The sequence below is a fragment of the Colias philodice genome, chromosome 13 (genome assembly GCF_061535455.1).
Source record: "Colias philodice isolate Cphi_HAF_F1 chromosome 13, ilColPhil1 Martin Lab GWU primary, whole genome shotgun sequence".
NCBI classification, from domain to species: domain Eukaryota; kingdom Metazoa; phylum Arthropoda; class Insecta; order Lepidoptera; family Pieridae; genus Colias; species Colias philodice.
Genome location: NC_143098.1, coordinates 2,194,058 through 2,219,181, shown reverse-complemented (window position 1 = coordinate 2,219,181; position 25,124 = coordinate 2,194,058). Strand labels below are relative to the sequence as shown.

General features: G+C 32.5%; 1 protein-coding gene across 2 annotated transcripts in view; it reads left to right on the top strand.

The window, feature by feature from the left end:
- Positions 1-25,124, top strand: part of Camta (Calmodulin-binding transcription activator) — a 98,271-nt gene that overhangs the window by 50,534 nt on the left and 22,613 nt on the right. For both annotated transcript variants that reach the window (XM_089702119.1, XM_089702117.1), the window contains exon 3: positions 7,850-7,985. In XM_089702119.1, the coding sequence (XP_089558245.1) occupies positions 7,866-7,985 (120 nt within the window). In that variant the 5' untranslated portion in view covers positions 7,850-7,865. The remainder of the gene's footprint in view (positions 1-7,849; positions 7,986-25,124) is intronic.

Genomic DNA, 25,124 nt, shown 5'->3' with positions numbered 1-25,124 from the left:
ATGAAATAGCTTTTATGCTTTCCTTTCTTGATGTGAAGCTTAATTAGGTTTAGGTTGTTTCTTTATAATCATTATCTTTTAGTTTGAAGGATGATGCGATTCTTTAAATCAAGTAATACTTTTAAAATACTTAGAAGGGATTAGAATTACTTGTTTTTGGTTCAATCGATTAAATGAAATGATTATAATGGAAAAATCTATTGGAATGTACAATGTATCATTATTTCTCTTGTGTTTGTTACTTTCAAGAAAATATTCAAAAAAAAAAGAAAGAAAAGCTTTTTAATTTCACGCGTTTGATATATTTTGCGCGAAGACAGGATAATGTCGTATGGGTCAGTTAGCAAAAAAAAAAATGACACACATTTACAGCAAATTCAGAATCTGTCAGCACAAAACCGCCCTGCGTCTACTGAGGCCATAAACGCTATAAACCTACATAACAGCACATCATGCGTGCTACTCGTGCAATAAAACCAAAAAAGCCAAACTTGTGATAATTAAACTGTACAAAAACGGCACCGTTCCGTGTGCGGCTCGCATAATTTACTCCATACCGATTGAGATATTTATTCAGTATTTTACAAGTTCCACGGCTATACTCTGTAATTTCAACGTTTTTAAACGATAAATGCTGAGCCGAAATGCGAAATTGTTAGGAATCAAGGATTTATTGGTGTTTGATCATGCGATTATAGCGTTTCGCATGCTTTGCTAAGTTTTTGTTAATGTTCTCGACGGCCTCATTAGTTTCAGTATTTGCATTTTCCACATTATGCTTAGGTTCGGCTGCGGCCGTAAATCGCCCAAATTTATTGGGTCACGTATTACGCATTGTTTTTAAAATTTGGCAACATTTTTAGCAACTGTTAGTATTATAATAATGCATAGCCAACATTGATAAATTTTAATATAATTATTTAAGCTTTTGTATTAAAAATACCATTCACCGACGGAAGTGACTGATCATAAAAAGGTTATGAAAAGACAAATTATTTCTTTTACTAACAATAATTATTACGTATAATTATTCGACCATAAATAAGTCTGTAATAAATCATCAATTATCAAGATTACCGATGTACCATTACGTTATAATTAAAGGAACAAGAATAATATTATAACGATGGAATGAACATCACTGTATAAGTTAGACTCACAACAAAAGTTCGTTAAACATTTCACCGATCGTCGATTCGGTTTCGCGCTAAAATCCAAAAAGCGAAATCTATTTTGAAATGGTCGTTGTCTATTTTCCCACAAAAGTTGTATCTGGAGTGAGCACGGATCAGCGCAAGCCGGGTTAATCTCTGCCAAACAAATAGGAGCTCGTAAAGACGTCTCACCGAGCTATTCATCAAGTGCGAACTTTGATTCTTCACAATCAACCGATTTTCAACCGTTTTTTCAATATTTTTAAAGCTTATTTTTGAAAGCGGCTTTCGACCGCAGGTGCTAACGATAGTGACACAGATTTTGGTTTGGTCATAAATGTGTGAAGGATCGAAATACTGATGCGGAAATATAGCAATATCGACTACAAAACGCAGGATAAAATATTTTTCGTAAATATTAAAGTGGGATAACTTAAATCATAAACGATGGCTTTTTGTAAACGTTCATTCATTTTTTAATAACGAGCGGTCCGTCCCGGCTTCACCCATGATACATGTTTACGTTTTCTATCTAGAACTAGAACTATCCTCGTACTTCAAGGAATATATTAAAAGAATAATTAACGAAATTGGTTCAGCTGTTCTCGAGTTTTGCGCTTACCAACAAATTTAGCACACACTAGCGGTCCGCCCCGGCTTCGCCCGTGGTACATATTTACGTTTTCTCTACATAAAAACTATCCTCGTACTTCAAGTAATATAATAAAAAAAGAATTATCGAAATCGGTTCAGCCGTTCTCGAGTTATGCGCTTACCAACACATTTTGCGATTCATTTTTATATATAAGATTTTTATTATATACGATATTGCTTAATAAAACCTGCAGCTTATATTTTATCATCTGTGGTATTTTATACTTTTATTAAGAATATTTTATGTCCACAATATTTGTTAACATGATGTTATTGGCCGAGTTAGGCAATACGTAGCTGCCTACGAATAGTCACAAATGCTACGACGTCTACGACATACTACGACTAACGGTCTACGCAATTCATGGAGCGTATAAAAATAATAACTACATGTTTTGTATGAATAAGTTTACTACTGAATAGCTCTGTAATTTTATATATAATGGAATAATTCTAAGGAGTTCGGAGACGGTCCTAACTTACTGAAAGATAAATTACAAGGACGGAAAATTATCAAGCTTAAGAATAAAAGTAAAAGTAAAAAGTTAAAGGTAAAGCTGCCGAGTTTGGAATATAATTTTATTAATATTAGAATATTGGTATCAGATATATATTTATAGCCTAAGATCCACAGCATTTTTGTGCGCTCATAGTTTTTTTGCTAAAACCAATTAAGAAAAAAGGATGAACGCACTAAAATGCTGTAGGATCTCGTACTATTACATATTATACACATATTTAATAGGCGCGCATAACAATTTTGAAATTATGATGTCAAAACAATAAAACCAATGCATCTAACAGACACCAATCTGCGCACGCTTCCAAACCATACATGTCATACAAATAAACACAACCATTGTCTATTCGCTTAGTAACCGTAATACCATACAGCGATCAGTCATCCAATACGCGCCATATAGCATCCACTACGCAATATTTTCCTCTACGTCGTTAAAACTGAACGCGCGTCAGATACATGGCTTTCGCCGACTAATAAATCGCCTATTGAACGAATAAATCAAGCCAATGTTAGTTTTTTTTACGATGCGTCAATGGAAGTTTGTTGGATGTAATTGCATTCTTGCTTTTAATTTTTATTCATGTACGAGATTGTGTTTAATTGCAGTTTAGACAATTGATGCGCTCAGGAATTGGAATGTTTGTAAACATTGTTCTGTTGGGAAAATATAACCTTACCCCCTTTAATAAGGCTCAAAATTGTCTGCACTAAACCAGGCCTGAATTACGGACACTCAAAGAAAATACCTCCTTACTTGCTTATTGCTTAATTGAACGCCCACAAGAATCGTTAAGCGTAATTTTATCAGCTATAACTTAATGCCGTATAAAAATGAACTCAAACTATTAAGTAATAGAGGTAATATTGGCCTGGTCAATTTCACCCGGTCTTTTGGCAACGGTGCTTCGCTTAGTGTGATGCACACGATTAGCTGTGAAACGCAAGCGAAATTAATGAGAAATATGATTGGTAATTGGCTCACGAGCGAGGATAATCGAATTATTTTGTTAGGAGTTGGCCGTAATGGCACATGTATGGCATAACGTAGTAATTCGCGTTAGTGTCTCTAAATAGATTTGAGCGTTGAAGAAAATTGTACAGAGATGGGAAAAGTGCGCCAAATTTTGTTGAAATGTAGGTTGAAATAATTTTAGAATTAAAATTGCTATTTAGGAGAGGAAATCTATTTATAGATACGTCGTAAATTAACCATGTATAATAGTTGGGTTGTTCTCGGTAAACATTTAATTTAAAGATAAAATAAATCTTGGCCTGCTAACTAAACGCTTAAGAAAGAATACGCCTTTAGTATTCTTTAAACAACAATACCACGGAAATTTCTTCCTACTATAGGTACTTCTATTCTACTAAGACTCATCATAGCACAGCTAATGATAGGCTATTTACATAGTGTCCAATCGCTTGCAAATCCTGTTTAAGATTTGCACCTAATTGTTGTGGACGGTAATTCCAATTGACGCATGTCGCTCCAATTACGTAATGCCGTGGAAGTACGTGTTGTAGTAAAGCTTAAATACCTTTCTGTGACACAAATAGAATAGGTATACTTTGATATAATACGCTTTAACACACAAAAGGAAACGATAGAGAAATAAATATTATACATTTATTTTTTTAAGAATAGAAAAATAAACGATCACAAACCCGCGTCTTCCGCCTTACCGAGGCGACGCCTGACCACTCCGGCCAGAGCATTCTAATTAATTCTATTCATCTTCTATACAGATAACATATAAAAAACCATCTCGACCAATAAGTAAGATTTGTTTTGATTGAAATGCTATAAAACTAAGATATCAAACATTCACCCTATTAAATCGGTGCCTTATCATTTGTAAGCTCTACAAGGTGGTATTTGGATAGGATCGTTGAATTAGCATTTCTCGACCGTCGACGTCTATCTTTATTCAGTGGTTTGTCAGTTGTTCAAGATGTTGACGTGCCTTTAAAATTACTGTTAACATAGAGGTAGCTATGATTATGAATAAGGAAACGCTCTGTTGCCATCACCACCCAAAATTCGGTTTTCAGATTTTCTCGAAAATAGGTTACTTGTAAGAGATCAATATTTTATAAAAAACAATAGAAACGTATCGATTTCATAACTGACAATAATAATAAATACTCATTGAAGTTTCTCATGCTGAAAATTACGATATATCACAGCTATACCTAGTTTTCTTTCATAAAAAAATGCACGCGTATTTATCATGTAGGCCAATCTATTACGTATAAAAACCGAATCTGTTACATAACATACGATAGCACGACCCTATAGGTAGACCTCTAATGACCACGACCCATTTCTAGCTAAGGGGATCACTATTAATGGATGATACGATACTTTGCGATCGCAGTTTTTTCTGGAAGCGAAAATTAATCGTTTTATGTAAAACCTGGATTAGTTAACGTTGTTTAGAGGCTATGTTTTTTAGGGTGATGGGAAGATTTAATGTTGTAGAATGATTATCGGATTTTGAAAGTAAATTAGGTTACAGTTAAGTAGAACTTTCTTAGGCGTAAAGCGAAAATATCATTACGTCTTATAAATTAAGTTTGTATAGTTTAAAATATTGTAATGTGTTAATATAACATTTTAAGATTGGAAAGAAAAGCAGATTGTTATAAGCTTAGGTGGTAGATAATAGTAAAGTGGTAGGTATCTTCTTTATAAAGCGGCTCGACCGAACACAGTGGAGTTTTAGTCGGTAAGAATCCGACATAACCCACGGCTCCTTCCCCGGGGGCCGTGGGTATCTTTGGAAGATTTCCCCACTATAAAAAAAAGGTATCTTCTTTATCATTATTTGATCTCTTTAGTTTAAGTTAATCGACTAAAGGCCTTTATTATTTCTAGATTCAGGTACATTTTTTTAAAACCATATTGAATCCAAGAAGAATATCGCAATATTCAAGTGACAGTGTTGAAAGTGGTTTAGAGGGTGCATAGAAACGGTTTGAGCTGTCAATGTTTGTATGACAGTTGACGTTGCAATAGTGAAATTGTATTTTCTAAAAGAGTAAAATGTTTATTTATTGTGCCTTTGTTTGTTTTGTATAAGGCACTTGCTTATACTGTTATAAGAATGGTTAATCATTATAAGTAAAACGAATACAAAACTATTTTTGTGTCAGAAAATTACATTAACGAGCCTAAATAATGATTTGCCTAATTACTATTCTCAGACTGTAGTTTTTAGTATACATCAATTTGGCTTAATTATTATTAATGAATCATGTCCTTTGTTCTGTTATTAAAACCCAGGTCCTGGGTTCTATCTGTTAAAAAAGTCCATTCAAACAGAATATTATAGAGACCAGTGTAACCTATTGAAGAAATCGAGCCATGAATTTGTCCATTGCGTATTTATACAGGGTGTCCCACTTTCGGTATACTAAGCGCAAAGGGACTTGTAGTTTTGCATACGCTGAGTACGTAAAAAATAATTATAAAATTCCAGACGCATTTTTTTTTAAATAGAGGAATTCTTAAAATTCCATGTGTACACCCCCAACAAGCAAACCGCCCAACTTTGCCACCCGCAAGTGAGCTATCGTTAAAGATTATGTTTTCATAGACAAAATACTCACATTAGCGAAGCGGTATATGCCGGCTGCGCGAAGCTAGAGACGAATACATGGATTTTAAAATTTAGCAAAAAATTTTTCACGTCATTTTGTTATTTAAGTATTTTTTATGTGATCAGTGTATGCAAAACTACAAGTCCCTTCGCGCTTAGTATACCGAAAGCGGGACACCCTGTATAAGGCTTGCTGTGCCCCACGGTTTTACTATATGTTTTAAATAGCCTATAGCCTTCCTCGAAAAATAGGCTATCTAACACCGAAAGAATTTTTCAAATCGGACTACTAGTTCCTTAGATTAGCGCGTTCAAACAAACCAACTCTTCAGCTTTATAATATTAAGTATAGATTTCGTATTATAAGAAGCGTTTCAATTTTATAAGAACTTTTAGTTTTCTGTAATATATTAGATAAAATCCCATAAATGTTTCTTACGGGAAAGTGAATTTCTAAAGGTGTGATAAGGATGGAAGTGCTAAGTTTGTCTAATCTGCTCGACCCATCTGATCTCGACCTAAATAGAAATCTGAGCTTTGTCATTTTACATTCTTTACTAGACGGATTTTTTAGTCAAATAGGGAATATAACTTTTCCTATGTTGTAACCATGCAAGGTGCTGTTTTAAACATTTGGTATTTCATAAAGATACTAAAGATAGGTTTTATTTATTGATTTATTGAATTATACTTGACAGTATAACTAAGTTTGCGTGTGTTTTATTTTAATAAACGAGTAGGTAGTTGATGCATTATCAGAGTAAGAGTTTCATTACTACATCTCATGATAATATACAGTACAAAATCTTAATATATATAAATCTCGTGTCACAATGTTTGTCCTCAATGAACTCCTAAACCGATTATAATAAAATTCGCACACCATGTGCAGTTCGATCCAACTTGAGAGATAGGATAGTTTAAACATGTAGGTACCACGGGCGAAGCCGGGGCGGACAGCTAGTATTATATGAAATTGGAGTCGATAAACCATAGCATAGAGTTATAATTCCTACCATAAAATACATAGTTTCTACATTTTGAACCACCAGTTATTTATTGGTAAAATTCTAATCAATTCAGCTTAAAACCAGCAAACTTTAAAGCTAAATTAGCTAACCGACACATACAGATGGATCCCATCGCTCGCCGTTTTGATTTGGCAGTTGTTTCAGTCCGTATCAGTTAGACTGCGAATTTTTCTCGAACATTCGTTGCCAATTCCATTTTGGAATAATCCAGTTTAGGGAACCTTTGTTTCTGAATGACCTGATGTTTGCAATCCGATTAGACCATTATTTGGGCTAAATTAATAGTGGATTAGTTTTATTGTGTATTTAAAAAAAGTTTGGAATTATATTCTGATTTGTATGAGATTGTTTTGTTGTTGAGATATTACTTGTTTGTAGCGTGCAATGTTATTATTTATTGATGAAGTAAATTAAATAATCAATAGATACAATTTTGGGTACAATTTTATCTTTCTCATTTTATGAATTGTAAAAATTATCGTTCTATATATTAATATTGAGTTATTTTTCATTATCTTTAGTTACTGATATTCCAGATGAAAATTTAAAGTTGAATGATATCTCATAATTGACTCATAAGCTGACTGCTGCGTGTGAATGAGGAATAATTAACTTTTTGCTTATATGAGCAGTTTCGTCGTATTTTCGCTCACAAAATGAATATCGTAATAAATATGTACATTGTACTACGTACATGTCCTGTATAACAAAAATCAAACGTTGAATATATTAAAAGCCTCCATAATAAAACAACGTGTTTGAGAATTAATTTGATAACCTTATTTTTGATAAAAATTAAAAATATAACAATACGACACACCTAAAAATGCATCTTTACATTTTTAACCAAGAACTTTGTTAGTATAACAATTTAATTTGTTACAGGCCAAAAAGCGGCTCAATGCTGCTCTACAGCCGCAAGAAGGTCCGGTACAGGCGTGACGGCTACTGCTGGAAGAAGAGGAAAGACGGAAAGACCACTCGAGAAGACCACATGAAGCTGAAGGTTCAAGGGACTGAGGTAAGTAATAATATAAGTATTTACAGATAAGGATCAAATGTTTCCTAAAAATTAACTCTTACTACTTATCTGATTTATAAAATACCAATTCATCCCAAACCATATTTCTAAATTCAACTATAGGCAATAAAACCTATATCTACTGAATAAGAAAAAGAGGGCACTATATTTATTTCCCGATGTTATTTAATATCCTGATGAATATCTCTCTAGCGTAATAATTGATCTTTACCGATTAAATTACGTCACTCACGGTGAAAAAAGTTATAGTAAAACAACCCACTAAAACTATAAACGACTGCTTTACATAATATACATATGAACTCAGAACCTCATGATTTATCACTACCAATATAAAGCGTGTTTATACCAAACATACATGATCGTGTAATAACGTTCTTTATGTATGTAAATCAGAACATCAACACATATCCGAGAGACACCTGTTTGCTGACTGTCGGTGCTCCTTTGCGATTCCTTTTTATCTTTTATTACGTTAGTGCTAGAGGTGTTTTTAGATTGGCGTTTTATGAAATCATGTTAGATTGATGATCTATACTTCTGTACGTATAAAAAGAAGTTTGTTTGAACACGCTAATCTCAAGAACTACTAGTCTGAAATGTAAAAACAACAATGAATGCTGTTGGAGCTTTTGTACCTGGGTAAAAAAATAAAAAGGTTAAGGTAATTTAAAAATAATGTTCAATATATATTTTAAAAATAAGCTCAATGAATTGCCCAATTCTATTTTAATACAATTAATTGTTTGTGTATTTCCCGCACATTTAAGAGAGCGTCTGACTGACGTAGCTTAACGTCGAGAACTTTCTAGAAGCCTTATAAGTCAAAGCTTAAACGCAACTCAATAACCGTCGCAGGGGATTTCCTGTTATTCCCTTTGACCAGAAATATCAGCGAAATTTGGAGCGGCGTAGAAGAAATGTTTTAGATGTTTTCTTTAAGTGAATTCTTTGGTTTGCTCGGTCTCACGTGGATTGACAATAGTTTGAATTGCTTTGAGATATAAATAGATAATAGAACATTAAATATAATATGACCACAGATAATACACTATACCTACTGGATATCTTTAGATCTTTAGAGTCTTATTAACTTCTCGTTATCTTCGTGTAAGATACTATATTATTGTTATTTAATAACGCACTTTATCTAATAAAACAAACAAAAATTAATCCATTTAATATATTATACAAATCCGACATAAAAACTTAAGTCAATGAATATTAATATGATTTGATTAAAATATTTTAAATAATCTACACGACCATAAAACAAACAGCAAAAAGAAAAAAACAAATACTAATGCCTGTGTAGAATTGAAAAGTGTCCCTGGAAATCGCTGTGAAACAATTACAACATACGCTGACTGCTGAGTACCCTTTCATTTGAATCGACGCAGTTGTTTTCTTTTCATTTTGTTTATTTGCGTAGGATTAAAATAAATTCAATCTTTGGCCTTTTAAACCTGCAAACCTATATTCATAGTTAATATTATAAGTATGAAATTACTATTAATGTGATGATATTTACTGGGTTTTTACGACAAAATTAGATTGATACGGAAAAAAATTTAGTGTAACATTTTTTCGTTACGCGTGACATTTTTCCGTTACGCGCCATCTTGTTTTTATCCCTTACACGCGTGATTGACGTATTTCTGTAAAGTTGCATATAGTAAATTATTTTTTGAAAAATCATAAAGAAGTTTCACTTCTTACGTGTGTACACTAAGTACACGCACACATTTTTTTTATATGGACTACATAATATTATGTAGACAATATTATAGCACGCGTGTATACATTTCAATATGTGTAATAAAACACAGATTTTTCTAAGTAAAATTAAACATTTTTTCCGTAATGGGATCCCTTAATTTATATTAAATCAGGTATTAGTCTCGTGTTTACAATTCTTCCTTCGTTTTGGCTCGTTAAATTATGATATCTGGTTATTTGCATATTTTAACATTCGTTTGTTTGTTTTACCCTTTTAATATTTAGATGGGATGTTATGTTTTAATAGGGAAATGAAGTGCGTTTTTTTTATTTGGATTGGATAATTAGTATTTGCGTTTACCTTTATTTTGTGTGTGTTAAATTATACAGGGTTATGTTATTAGAATACTTGAATCATAAATTATTATTGACTTGTGAAAGTGAAGTCCCATATCCATAGAGGGGTAAGGGGCAGATGCATTATACATCTGTTTCACTGATCGATTTTCTTTACGGACAAGTAGGTGATCAGCCTTCTGTGTCGTGCCAGACCGAGACATTTTTTTTCTTCGTCTCCACCGGGAATCGAATCCAAGACCCCTCGGTTCTACGCTCTTGCGTAAATCACTGTACCAAGGAGGCGGTCAAATTATTTACTAGATAACTTATAAATAGTGGTAACCAAAACTTATTTTATAGCAATGACTGAAAAATGGTTATTAGCTACTTTTAAAAATTGTATCTATCCGTGTGTATTCCTAGTAGTGCCTATATCTAACAGCTGGACGAATTTTATGTTAACGATTAGGATATTACAAAGGCGAAATGGAATTTATAACTATTTACGTATAAAAATCGCACTAGTAAAATATGCAAAAATATATTGATCGTTAAAATACACCCATATAAAATTTGCAAACAGATATTCCTAGCCCAGTTATTAACAAGCGCATTAAAAATGCAATCAATCTAGCCCACAATTAGTGTAACAAAAAATTCCATTACCGCCCACTCCACATAAACTGTTGACCAGATTCCGATTGGAGCTGATGAATAAACAAATGAAACTCCCAATTAAGTTTTGGGAGTCCCACTAATTGGAATGTCACGTTATTCAGCCGTGTTTCGATTATTGATTCCTCCCCTTTTTTCGTGGCTGTATTATAGTGTGACTGGCTCGTGCCCGCAGCTTTAGTAGCTTTTAGTATCGCTTCAAACTATACTAATATTATAAAGCTTAAGAGTTTGTTTGTTTGTTTGAACGCGCTAATCTCAGGAACTAATAGTCCGATTTGAAAAAATATTTCGGTGTTAGATAGCCCATTTATCGAGGAAGGTTATATATCATCATTACGCTAAGACCAACAGGAGCGGAGCCACGCGGGTGAAACCGCGAAGCGCAGCTAGTGAAGCGATATGATTGGTTCTTTACAAACACATCCCTCGCTACGCATCCTTGCAAATATCTGGTGGAAAAGTTCCCTTACCGTGTCACCGTGGTCAAAACTTTCATAGAAATAATGATATTAATTTGTTTATTTGCAAGAAGACATGGTATATATAGGTGTTACAATAATATGTTTAGTTATCATTTTAGTTATCAGTTATTAGTACACACTTTCATCCATAATTTATCCCGTTGTTGGTACATTTTTATATTTATTATTTTTATTTATATTTTACTTTTTGAGAAATAAATGTCTTAAACCGTAAACCGTTCATTTTATTAGCATCCTTTAGCATATACCTAAATTATAGTGGCTATTTGCATGTCAAATTTCAGCCCGTTCTGTCCAGTAGTTTTGATCGTTTATAGATCAGTCAGTCACCTTTGCGTTTTATACATATATTAAGATTAAAGATGCAACAGCTAATTAACTTTTATGATGCTGTTAGCTTGCGTCTCTAGTGACATTATCTTACTTAGCTAACATTACGCATAGTGTCATAATATATTGTTGTGTTAATCTCTTGCTGCTGTTACAAAGGTATATGTCTAAATTACTTGAGGTTCTAGACAATATACTGTTTTAGTTACATAGTAATGCTAACACTTCATTTATTATTTTTCACACATTCGAATAAAAGAGGAAAAATTAATCATGAGAACAATATTTTACAATATTAATTTAAAGGAATAAATATAAGAACGTAATTGTCTTTAAAACAACATTTTCAATATGAGTGTTACAATAATTTCTACTTTTCATATCCTCTCTTTTTAGTATAAATACTAATCTCACCGCAAAACCCAAATACCCCAGAACAAATACTAATAAATGTTGCATTATAAAGTAAAATCCCGTAGAACGGTACAATTTTAATCACCACCTGAAATCTTGTTCGCGCAAAATGTTAAAGGTGCAATTTTAAATCTAAATGTTATGCACAATGCAAAAAGCGCTTAACGCCAGTCGAGGACGTAAGCAACAATTAAAAATAACAGAAAAATATACTGGGAAAATCTCATTTTGTACAATTCATGAACTCAAATGTAACTGCTTTTACAGAGCCCGATCACATAGATTTTTGAATGAACTTTTAAAACTAGCTTCAGTCTCTAGCTTTTCTCTTGTAGTATCCATATAAAAAGTATCTCAGATAAATATTATTATTTCAGATTATAATGTATCTTTGTGACAAATTTCATTTAAATCTTTAGGGTATATTTTGTACTAGCGGTCCGCCCCGGCTTCGCCCGTGGTACCTAGGTGTTTACGTTTTTTTTTCATAAGAACCATCCTCGTACTTCAAGGAATAGATTCCGCAGCGCACGCGATGACAGAATTTTTTACACCTTGGGTTACATTATTGCATTTTTGGTAAGGATCTCTATTTTTTTTGAAAATGCACTGCCTATGTTGCTCAGTGAAGATGCAGCTTTCTAATGGTGAAAGAATTTTTGAAATCGGTCCAGTAATTTATGTGTGAAAACCATACATACATACATAATTACATACCTTTCTTCTTTATAATATTAGTATAGATGAAAGAGTAGGAAACATCTATCGATATTTACAAATTAATTAAATACAAAATGACTTATAATAATAAAAAAACATAAAAACTTCTATCCTCTTAATACAAGTGCTTAATTAAAGCTGTGCTCTTTCACATTAACGTTAATTGATTACAGAAAGAAACAAAGTAGTTTTACGGTGATGGAAAAGTTTGTAAGGGGCAAATGAAAAGGTAAAACAAAGGGAATAAATAGTGAGCAAATGTTACACTTTGTAACTGTGTTACTGAAAAAATCTACATATTAGAACGGAACATTGATTGATAGACAGCGTGTTGTATGGAATTTTTGGAAGTTTTGTAGGTGAATTCTTAAAATGGACGTTACTGGTTGGTTTCATGTATTTAGTAATTTCATGCTTTGGTTAGTTAAAGTTGTTCTCTTATTTAATATTAAACGTGTACATTCAAGGAAATATTAATGTTTATTTGTAGAATTTAAATGCTTTCTTAATATTGTGTATAGAGTAAAATAAATTCAATTGATCAAGTTCGATATTTTTTCTAGATTCTGCATAAAAACATAGTAAATTAAAATCGTAAGTTACCTACGCTCACTTTTAGATTACTATTACTACCACATTCTACTACTCTCCTCTTTATTAATATAAAATAAATGATTGTAAAGTAAAGTAAGCAACATAAAAATACGTACCTATGATAACTAATTAATTTCTACAATCTCATTCTAGCCATTCGGATATAAGGGACTAACCATTAGACGTCACACGACTCGTATACATTTACAAAATATAAATCCCAAAGATAAGACATATTAAAGTATCATCGTGTGACGGCCATATAATTCACACCGCGCTTTCTATGCTATCATAGAGCACGCTATTGTTTTGTTTCGGCTTTGGAGTAATGCCAATTAGAGTTGGGTGAAAGTGGTCAGCAGATGGCGGTATAGATTTACGATATGTGTTGTGTTTTTGGTTACTTTTTACGTGGTATAAGCGGGTTTAACATGTATTAAATGGATAGTGTAACTGTTTAAGTGGGTCGGGGGTTAACATCGTTGGACAACTTAAAAATAAATAATGTGATCTAGATAGGTACTGTTCACTTTTGCACGCCTCATAAGCGAAGTGTTGAGGTGGGTACTACTGTCACTTCGCGCAAAACATCTGATTTTTCAAACTTAAAATGTCTTTATTTATCATACGTTGCACTTGTAAGATAATACATACACACACATATTAAGAAAAAACACTATTTTTAACGTTCATGATATTTTTGATGTCATTTTTGTTATTTAAACTAGTTAAAAAACAGTTTAAAAAAGTTCTGTCTTGGACGTCCGTGTGTCTGTATGTGCGGATCCTTTTTCTTGTTAACACGATAGCGACCGAAATACTTTACTAATCGAATCTTTTTTTTTCTCTTACGCTTGAGTATGCTCAGGAATAGAACCCTTTCATTTATCAGGGTCTGATTCGATGTGGTTTAATTGTTATTAAATAAACAAAAATAATAATTAATAAATATTTATTAAAAAAAAATTATGAGGCGTGCACTTTTGGATTTTCCAAATTATTTTTAGTTATTATATAATTTATATTCTTTATTATATAATTTTGACTTCATTTTGACACATTATTGCTGATTAGAATAATCTGTGTAAAAATTAACATGAGAATAAAAAAACAAAAACGGCCAATATCAACAAAATAAAACTTAACCACAACCTTTAATCGATATTAAATAAAATACATTAATCGATATTAAAATTAATTACTTACAATCTTAACTATGTAACAAAATTTATTACTGTGTATGTACAATAAAGAGTATTTCATTTCATTTCATTTCATTACATTAGATGAACATTATATTCAATTGTGTAATAAGAGAAGTTTCTTTTATGTGAAATAAAAACAAAGGTTTTTATGAGAGTGGCTAATTTATTCATGACCATACTTACCGCACGCGTCTCATTAAAAATCCAGTTCCCGCTATCGCTTATGACTTGTACGGAACACGCAACGTTTGTTTATGGCCCAAAGGACTCAGGTGGCGGCAAACTGTGCCTTGTTGTCACGGCCTCTAAGATAACACGATGACGTATAATTTCTATTGTATTAGAGGAGAAAGTTTCTAGCTTGCACTGTGAAACTAGCAAATTTTATGTGTGTCTAACTAGAAATACTCTCATTTCTAGTTAGACACACATACTCTACGAAATAATAAAATGTTGTTACTATTTAAATACCTGTAAACAAAAATAAAATAAAATTTAAATATATGGTTTAATTATTATGATAGTTAAAAGGAATGGAAAGGCGGCACAAAGTTAAATTGGAATCAGAAATTGAAATATACAATTTTGATATTTCTTAAATACTTCTCTGGCTTGGGCCAAGATATCCTTCAAATATTTATAAGAAGTATTTACGCAAGAGCTAAAACATAAAATTTCCCACATGCCAGTCCAAGCCAGTTGCACAATTACAGAACTTCACTTCAAGTAAGTTCATCTCATTGTTCAATTATCGCTACCGCTTATACCTTGTACATAACACGCAACATTTGTTTATGGGCCAAAGGACTCAGGTGGCGGTGTACTGCACCTTGTGTTGTCACACCGTGTAAGATAGCAGTGACGTATCATTTCTATTATATTAAGAATTAGGGAAAGTGTTATTTATAGGGAAACAGATACGGGGTTGATTGTAGTTAATCTTTCTGATATTAAAATGGAGTAACACTGTATGTGTTCCTGCATTTTACAGCGTCATAATGTCTGTACCGATCATTGAATTTGATGAATCTGGACATAGACAGACCTTAGGAGAAGATAAAATACTTTTTTTTTTATAATATCCGACGATATTAAAAGAAATTCCTGTGCGGATGAAGGGAAAGGTTTTGTATTTACTAAACCTGCTAAGTAAAGTATTTAACACTGACCTTATTTAAGTTGGAAGAATGGTCATGACTCATGCCCCATGCAAACGACTGTTGCTCTATGGTTGATATTGGATTATTTAATGCCATTGTTCGACTAAAATAAATTGTTTATTTACTCCTGTTCATTACGATTTCTGGCGTTGACGTTTATAAATAAAATATCACGTGCAGAAATACAAAATGAAAATAATATAATGAAACGAATACTATTAACACCCCAATCATTGTTTATCTACATTTAATAAAACAGTTTAAACGTAAATTAAACAAGCGTTCATTTCGCAGCCGAGAATATAATTTGTTCGTTATCGTGAATGATTATTATGGCGGCCAATTATTTTATTGGATCAAATAATTCTGCCTTTACGTATATATGCCAGCTGCAGAGACTAATTGTTAGGGTGAAATGGCCGAGGCTGGATTTCGAATGGCCGTTCCCTGAGTTATTCCCCCATACGAAATGCACCCTTTAAAATAATTTGATTTTTCATTCATATTGGAATTTTTATTGCGCCCTGCTCCTGGCGGCTCGATTTCATGAATTTTACATCCTTCGTATTGACTTTTATTTGTTGTGTTAATATTTCGGTTGTCATAAATATCCGGAGTTTTTTCTTCGTTATAAATCTTGATGGGTAAATCTTTACGTTTTAAAATGTTTTTACATTTTTGCAGAGTTTCGTGCAACTCATTGGAATTCACGATTCTGGGAAAATAGTAGATATATTTATATGGTTGGATTTTTAATATTTTCATCTTAAATAATATTTACACTGTTTCAATATTTCCTTAATTAAAATATGCTACTAATAAACAGACTATAGTATCGCTAAAAGTACTTCAGTAATCTTCATGACGGTCACGTCTGACTAGAATAATTTTGGCAAAGCTTTATTCACATCGGATATTCTCAAATGTACTTCTCAGTGAGCCTTAAATATTTTGAAATAGTTATAATTCTAGTACAATTCTATTCCGTTACTGCCTTAAAGCGATGGCATTTAAAATGAAGGAAAGAGACTTTTTTATTCAGTTTAATTTCTTATACCTTCTATAGGTATATACTTATACGCTCTAGCTTCCATCAAAGGCTACTAATTGTGAACTTTACGTGGCTGTGACGTTACCGTGCGATAAAGGTTCTATACAAACTTCCACCCTCAAAGTTTCACTTTAAATTATTACCAACATATCCCTCTGTTTCCTTACAACATGTTTGCTTAAATTGCATATATCAATCAAGAGCGTCTGATAAAATCGCGTCTTAAATTTGAAAAATAGGTAGTGCACAATTCATAAAATCCGAGCGCATTTCTAATCAGCTTTCGCCGCTGGCACACGCTCAGTTTAAGCCTCAAATTAATAGTCTGTCTTCCAAAACAATCGCCAGAATCGGTCAAGTGGATTTGAACATTTGTTTCCCCACACAATAACTGTTAAATTTGGCGACGAGCCAGTCCACCTTGCGTTTACGTAAGGAAGATACGTCACAGCGAAGAGAATGTACTTGGCCTGAGTGATTGCTTCCTATGCTGTTTAATGAGATAGTATTTAATGTAAGGGTTTAACTTTTTGTGAATGATTTGTGTGGTTTTATGTTTAAAGGTTATAGATGTGGAGCTCAGTTTATAGTGGTCGTTTTCAAGTGTGGGTGTTATGATATAGGAGAGTATCTATAATCTCACTTGCAGATATTAGAACGATATTATCTAAAATAAATAAAAGGAGATTTAATTCTCTATTTGGAATATACCCAATGCACAATATGTTATCTTGCATCTTCTATTAAGTATGTTTTATAATTATGACATTTCAACATAAAAAAACATTATCTTTATAATTTCAAACAGGTGCCCATTACACTACTGAAAGATACACCAAACTCCACAAACAGAATATCATAAACAAAAATGCCAACTCCCTTGCGGAGTTTGTACCAAAGTGTCGCTTTAGCTTTCGTTTCCACCTGTTTACGGCAATCTATCTCAAACCTGTTAGACAGCTAAGATCTCTGCTTTGGCGCGAAGCCAATATCAACAACCTTCTGACGTACCTAACTGTTGGGCTTAATGGCATGGCTTTATTAGAAATACATAGGAAGAAAAAATCTCAGTGACAGAATACAGAATAAGTAGGTTGGTCTGTTTTCAAGGTTATCCCAGATAAAATATGGTCCAGTTTAATTACAATTCATTTCGACTATGGTACAGATATTAAAGTTCGGTTTTCTCTGTGTTTTGCTATTTATCCAAAGAAATAAAATTTTATAGAAGTCAACAGTCGTAAACGTTAGAAGGCAAGAGTCATATAATTAATAACAGCAAACAATCACAGTTAAGATTAAATTATTAATAAGTACATCATTACTTGTAATATGACGTATAGATTGTATATTTTTGTCAGAAACTTCTACGTAGATAAATTTTAAAGTCATAAATTATTGGAGCATTTGGCGAAGACGTCTTTCGTGTGGGAAATCTGTCATAGAGATCGTTTAATGGAATTTCTTCTTAAAAGCTCTTAAGAGTAAGAAAGAAATAATTTTCAATATTACTTTATTCCTTGTAATTATATGGAAAATTCATAAAATAAAATGTTGTAGGTAGTAACACGAAAAAGTAAAACATGGAAATAATTGCTTGCTTTCAAAGATTTCCTGATCAAATATGCTCTCAACTGAAAAATACCATTAAAACTGTGACCTAAATATCGAAACGTACAGGAAACTGGGAGCATGCTTCACCTAAATTCGAAAAATAATTTAAAATTAACATTCAAATACCTAAAACAAATTTCAGAAGCTCCCAAGTCGAATGGCACTAAACTTGGGAATTCAGAGTTCGCAGGAGCCAGCTGAAAGTTTTTAAAAAACTTTCGTACCGTGTTAGCGGAATTGAAATTTATACGATCGCGAGTGCAGGATCATGCAATTTTAACTAAATCATTTTCAAGCAAGGATGACATTTTAATAACTAAATGAAGTTAAATTGCGTTCGCTTTTGGCCGTATGTAAATGAAGGCTTGGAGTTTTTAGTGTGTTGTTTTAAACATTATAATATATTTAGTGGACTTGTAGGCCAATTATTTAAAGTGGTTTATATTACGTATGGTTTATTCGTGAATTAAGTAAATAAAAATATTACAATACAATAATTACACAGCATTTCAATGATTTATTGATATTTGAACAAAATAAATGCTACATTTTTAATCGATATGAATAAAATTAACTAAAAATTAATTATTTTTACAAAATGACGTGATTCTAGTTCGATTTTATAACAGTGTATAATCAGTTTAATATACAACTTATTTTTTTAACCTTGGATAAAATAACTACAGCTTTATTGAAATTCCATCCCCATTCCCAATACATAAGACAAAACGTAACTCAATCTCAAAAATACTCAACTACAATTCCAAGCAAATCACGAACCGTCCGTTCCTCTCAGGCTAAATACCAAAGGGGCCAGACCGGAGTGAAATCGACTTTTACGATCAAGCCTCGGAGGTTCGATGCTAATCACTTCACCTGAGTAAATTCTAACTTTATGAACCATGTGAGTCAATAATGTATTTGAAGGTATGTGACATATTATAACGAATACTAGCTTTCCGCCCGCGGCTTCGCCTGCGTTTTCAAGAAAAACCCGAATAGTTCCCGTTCCCATGGGATTTCCGGGATAAGACCTTTCCTGTTTGTTAATCCAAGTTACTCTTTATATGTGTGCTAAATTTTATTGTAATCAGTTCAGCAGTATTTGCGTGAAAGAGTAAGAAACATACATACACACACATACATCCATCCTCACAAACTTTCGCAAATATAAAGCTGAAGAGTTTGTTTGGTTGAACGCGTTAATATCAAGAACTAACGGTGATATTTGATTAATTCTTTCAAAGTTAGATGATCAATTAAACGAGGAAGGCTATAGCACAGATTAAATAATAGTTACTACGTAAGCTATAGGTATCATCACGATAAGACCTATAGGAGCGAAAAATGCAGGTAAAACCGCAGGGCAAAGCTAGTTCTGTTATTTAAAGCAGGAATCCGTGGTTTCACTTACACGGTTGTATAATAAAAAAATAACCTTTGTGATAAATCAAACCACAATCTGTATTATATGTACCAAATTTCAGCTGTTTTGAAGGAAAGGGAACAATTAATATAAAACAAAAGTATTTATATCACTGTCCCACTTACACTATGAATTTAGACTTATCAATGTATATTATCAACAGTGGTAAAATAATCAAATAGCCTGTCTGAGTGATATGACTTTTATTATCAGCTGGGTTCACTGATTATTGTGTTCATGTAGGTAATGATTTAGATTTTAACAATAAAAAGGCTCATCACTTACTTCACTATACTATGTATATTTTATATTTCTTTTAGTTTATTTCTGTAGCAGTGTATTAAAAATAGGCGTGTAATCGAAATAAAATGTTATATGGTGTGAATTATTAAACTGCATAACTATCTTTTTGACTATATAATATTTTCTAACCATCGAGATAGAGTCACGTTTTATACGTCTGAGTTAGAATGCACAAAATTTCCTACATTTTCAAATAATTTTTTTGTACGTTTTTTAACGAGTCTAAATAACGCTACGTAACAATAACAAAATCCACATTATAAAATGCTTATTCCATATACATCTAATATTAATACAAGTTACATTCACAAAAACTAAACTAATATTATTTTAATGAAATCAAATCCCAAACGCTGCCTTATAGTAAATCCTTCAGATATCTTAAGAGGCCCGAAAAACCTACTCGAGACTCGGTTATTTGGTGAAATGGTCTCAAATATACGACTCGACAGGCCGATCTATATTCCGACCATTTGCTAGCTTTTATAGGTTATCTATCGGATTGGCTGGACCTCATTGCCTGAATTTATTTGATAGATAATTGCTCAATTTCGGGCTTTTTACTACAATTGTACACGGAAATGGAATTGTGCGCTGTTTCTGTCTCTAATTTTGGTATTTAGGTACTATAGGTAGTGGGGTACAATATGTATAGTAATGCTATCTGACCCAGCAAATGATATTCAGCCAATAAACTCTGGTTACTTATCAGTCAAAGCAAAATAGTTTTTTAAAAGTAGATAATATAGTAGTAGCTGTGGTAGTAGTCTAATTTGAGGGGTGAGCGAATGTATCTGTATAGCACAGTTTATTCTACCACAGTTACCAGAGTTCTTCCTATTTTATTGTCTAACTAGCTTTCCGCCCGCGGCTTCGCCCGCTTTGTCTAAAACCTAATAAATTATATACTAAAACCTTCCTCTTGAATCACTCTATCTATTAAAAAAACCGCATCAAAATCCGTTGCGTAGTTTTAAAGATTTAAGCATACATAGGGACATAGGGACAGAGAAAGCGACTGTGTTTTATACTTTGTCTAATTATTTAAATATAAAATTATTTACAAATTGTGTAAATTATATATTAAATTTGTATGTTAAGATAAATAAAGACGTAGATATAAAAATAGATCCCATATAGACAACGCTGATGAAGAAATACGAGAAACGAGAAAACGGCCTTTTACAGCCTCGCGATAAATTTTATTTAGTTTATCTGTCAGTTAAAATGACAAATAATGTTAGAAATTTTACCACAAAATAAACGAAAAGTACTATACGCTATTAGTATTATAGCAAGTGGTGAAAATAACCTTAGTATATTTAAATACGAGTGTTATGAAAAATATAATATGAGGCAATAAGTTTCTAAAGAAGTGAATTAATTTAACACTTCTTAAGATCAGCCTTAAAAGTGTTGATAATTACAAAGAATTATTTTTATGACTTGCAGATTGATTTGATCGTAATTAATGTGTGTTCGTTGTTATTTTTATTTGTCTACCTAAAACAATAAAATAAACAATATGTTACATATAATATGTATGAAATATTGGATATATTATACAATGATTTTCTGCGTTACTGTAATAACTTTCCCGGAGCTAAACTGACCTAATTCGTGCCTAAGCATGACTCGATTTCCACTTAACATTATATAGATTAATTTATATTATTAATTATTGTATTGTTTGTGTAGCGTGTTGGTTGAAATTGGTTGGTATTAGTGAATTGTATTAAGGAGTTATAATTGTTATAAGTAAATTAATTGCAACGTGTATGTACGTAAGAGATAGTGATAGGGATTTAATAATAAGTTAGTAATAAAAATTATGTATTTGCGATAGTAAATAATGTTTTATTGAAATTTGATATAATATGTTCTTTGGGAAAAGTTGTTCAGTTTTATGGGCTCATTACAAGTTGGGGATTTTGTTGCATTCTGTATACGTAAATATGATGATTCATATAAATACACAAAAACCATAACAAAAATAATTATCCATTTACGTTATTTTTATTTTCTTTTTTGCTGACCCTACCATAATTATGTCAGTGTCAGCTTTGGCCGCCATTGAAGATTCGTTTTTTTAATGAAACGCGTTATAATAGTCATATTTCATAATAAGTAGATTATAATCAGATGAAAATGTTATATTAATTCACTAGCTACATCCTTACAAGAAAAACTACGGAACGTTTTTGTGAGCTCCTAAAAATATAAATAAAAAAACGCATACGCATTTTATATTATTTTAATTATTTTAATTGTTATATTTTAAAGTACTTTCTGTGGACTCCGAAATATTATTTCCTTGCATCCAAGCATAGCCCAGGGGCTCATTTCACATGAACTTTAGTCTCTTTGTGACATGCTAAACAGATCAATACTTCAGATTTATATAATTACCTTCAAAATCCGGATATCAAACAAAAACATCACGCTGTGACATTGGGAAATAAATATGGTTAGAACGTTTGAAGTATGCAAATTTCGAGGTATCTGTTCGCATAAGTTTAAAACTAGTCTCTTTTTTTACGACCAACCATTGCGGCTAACAATTTATGTCCCTTTTCACCACAGATAGAAAATGGTAAAAACATTTCGCGCTCCCCAAAACGTGAAATTCTGTGATTTTGTTACATGAATTTTTATCCGGCCCGTCACGTAAAAATCGTTTGAAAGAAATAACTGTGTATTACCGGTATAAAGATGGTCAAGAAATAAAATATATGGGTGTATTAAGAAGACGGCAATTGTTTCTTTTTAATGAATTAAAAAAGTTTAGAAACTAAAACTTGAAAGGAACCTTCAAAAACATGAATATATACAGGGTGTACCAAAAAGTAGTGATGAACGGAAGCTGAGAGGTAGAGGACCTAGAGGGCTATCCGAATCACCCCCATGTATGTTATGCGATTTTTCGTATTTTCGGAGTTATGACGTTTTTTTTCAATTTTTCACCTATCGCCGAGTACGATGATATTTTCACTCATGCTGACGTCAATGATTGCGGAAGATTGTTGATTTTTTTTTTGTGTGCTAAGCTGAAAGATAGGCCAATTCAGTATGGTAACATTTACTAACGTTAGATCTTTGAATGGAATAAAAAAAAGAATTAAATGGCAAGAAAGATAAAATTACCCAGTATGTTCACCACTTCAAGGGCCCGTAAAAAAATAAAATCACATAAAAAAAGTTTTCCGTTTGACTTTTAAAAACTTGCTCTATCTATCAGATAGCTACCCTGAAAATTTCATTTAATTATTGAGAAGGCTTCAATCGAAAAATTTAAATCTAAATGTGGTAAGTGCAAAAATTGAATTAACATGATGATCATTAAAACCAATAAATAGGTGTTTAATTACCAGAAATTTTTAAAATAACCCCGCTGTTGCTCAATGCAAGTGCGACATCACCGTAAAAAGTTGTCTTTTAAATGTCTGAATACCCTTTTATCATTTTTAATGGTTTCTTCTGCTACTATGAATTTCCGGGTTATTTCGTCCAAATTGTGGCAGTCTCTCGTCTTTGTAGTATCCCCACGGAAAAAAATCAATAGGGTTTATGTCCGGGGACCGTGCAGGCCAGGCTAAAGGGCAAAGATACCCTGAAAGATGGATTGGTCGTTGCAGCCTGCGCATGCGCCGGTGACGCCTGCCTTAAAGCCTGGCCTCCACGGTCCCTCGACCTAAACCCTATTGATTTTTTTCCGTGGGGATACTACAAAGACGAGAGACTGCCACAATTTGGACGAAATAACCCGGAAATTCATAGTAGCAGAAGAAACCATTAAAAATGATAAAAGGGTATTCAGACATTTAAAAGACAACTTTTTACGGTGATGTCGCACTTGCATTGAGCAACAGCGGGGTTATTTTAAAAATTTCTGGTAATTAAACACCTATTTATTGGTTTTAATGATCATCATGTTAATTCAATTTTTGCACTTACCACATTTAGATTTAAATTTTTCGATTGAAGCCTTCTCAATAATTAAATGAAATTTTTAGGGTAGCTATCTGATAGATAGAGCAAGTTTTTAAAAGTCAAACGGAATACTTTTTTTATGTGATTTTATTTTTTTACGGGCCCTTGAAGTGGTGAACATACTGGGTAATTTTATCTTTCTTGCCATTTAATTCTTTTTTTTATTCCATTCAAAGATCTAACGATAGTAAATGTTACCATATTAAATTGGCCTATCTTTCAGCTTAGCACACAAAAAAAAATCAAGCATCTTCCGCAATCATTGACGTCAGCATGAGTGAAAATATCATCGTACTCGGCGATAGGTGAAAAATTGAAAAAAACGTAATAACTCCGAAAATACGAAAAATCGCATAACATACATGGGGGTGATTCGGATAGCCCTCTAGGTCCTCTACCTCTCAGCTTCCGTTCATCACTACTTTTTGGTACACCCTGTATAGGTACCTAGATTAAACAGTGACATCTCTACAAGTTTTTCAATAAATTAAAAAAACCGTGTATGCCGAGCAGACGTGTCAGAAGTGAAACTTCTTTGGCAAGATTGAAAGATACCAAAGTCGTCATCTTACTCCATGACGTGACGGTATTGCTATGACGCGACGTTGAAATTATACCCTCAACACTCCAAATAAAGTTTCACTTCAAAAATATCTAATAATACGTTGTACTTTTCTTAACCAACACGATTCTAACTTTATTCTATACACTTATGAAATAAAAATCGTCACGCACGAACCACAAAGTACACAAATAGATGGTTGGCCCGCACTGTACGGTGAATAATATATATCCACCACTTGCTGGAGCTTTTGGTTCAAGCTATGAGATTCTTAGCTTTTACGTATGTTCTGAACAAAGCATGTACATTGTACATACTGCTAATATATTTGCAATTTTATTATAAAAAAATCAAATGACCAATGAATTTTATGTATAACGTAGGTATCACAATTCTTTTTTGAAATATGAATATTCTAGTAGTATAAATCTTGATGATGTGTTTGTGGTCTATAATTATTTCATTGATAAAATAACTTTATATTTTATCTATGTACTCTTTTAGTGCAATAAACATGTTTTTAAAATGCAA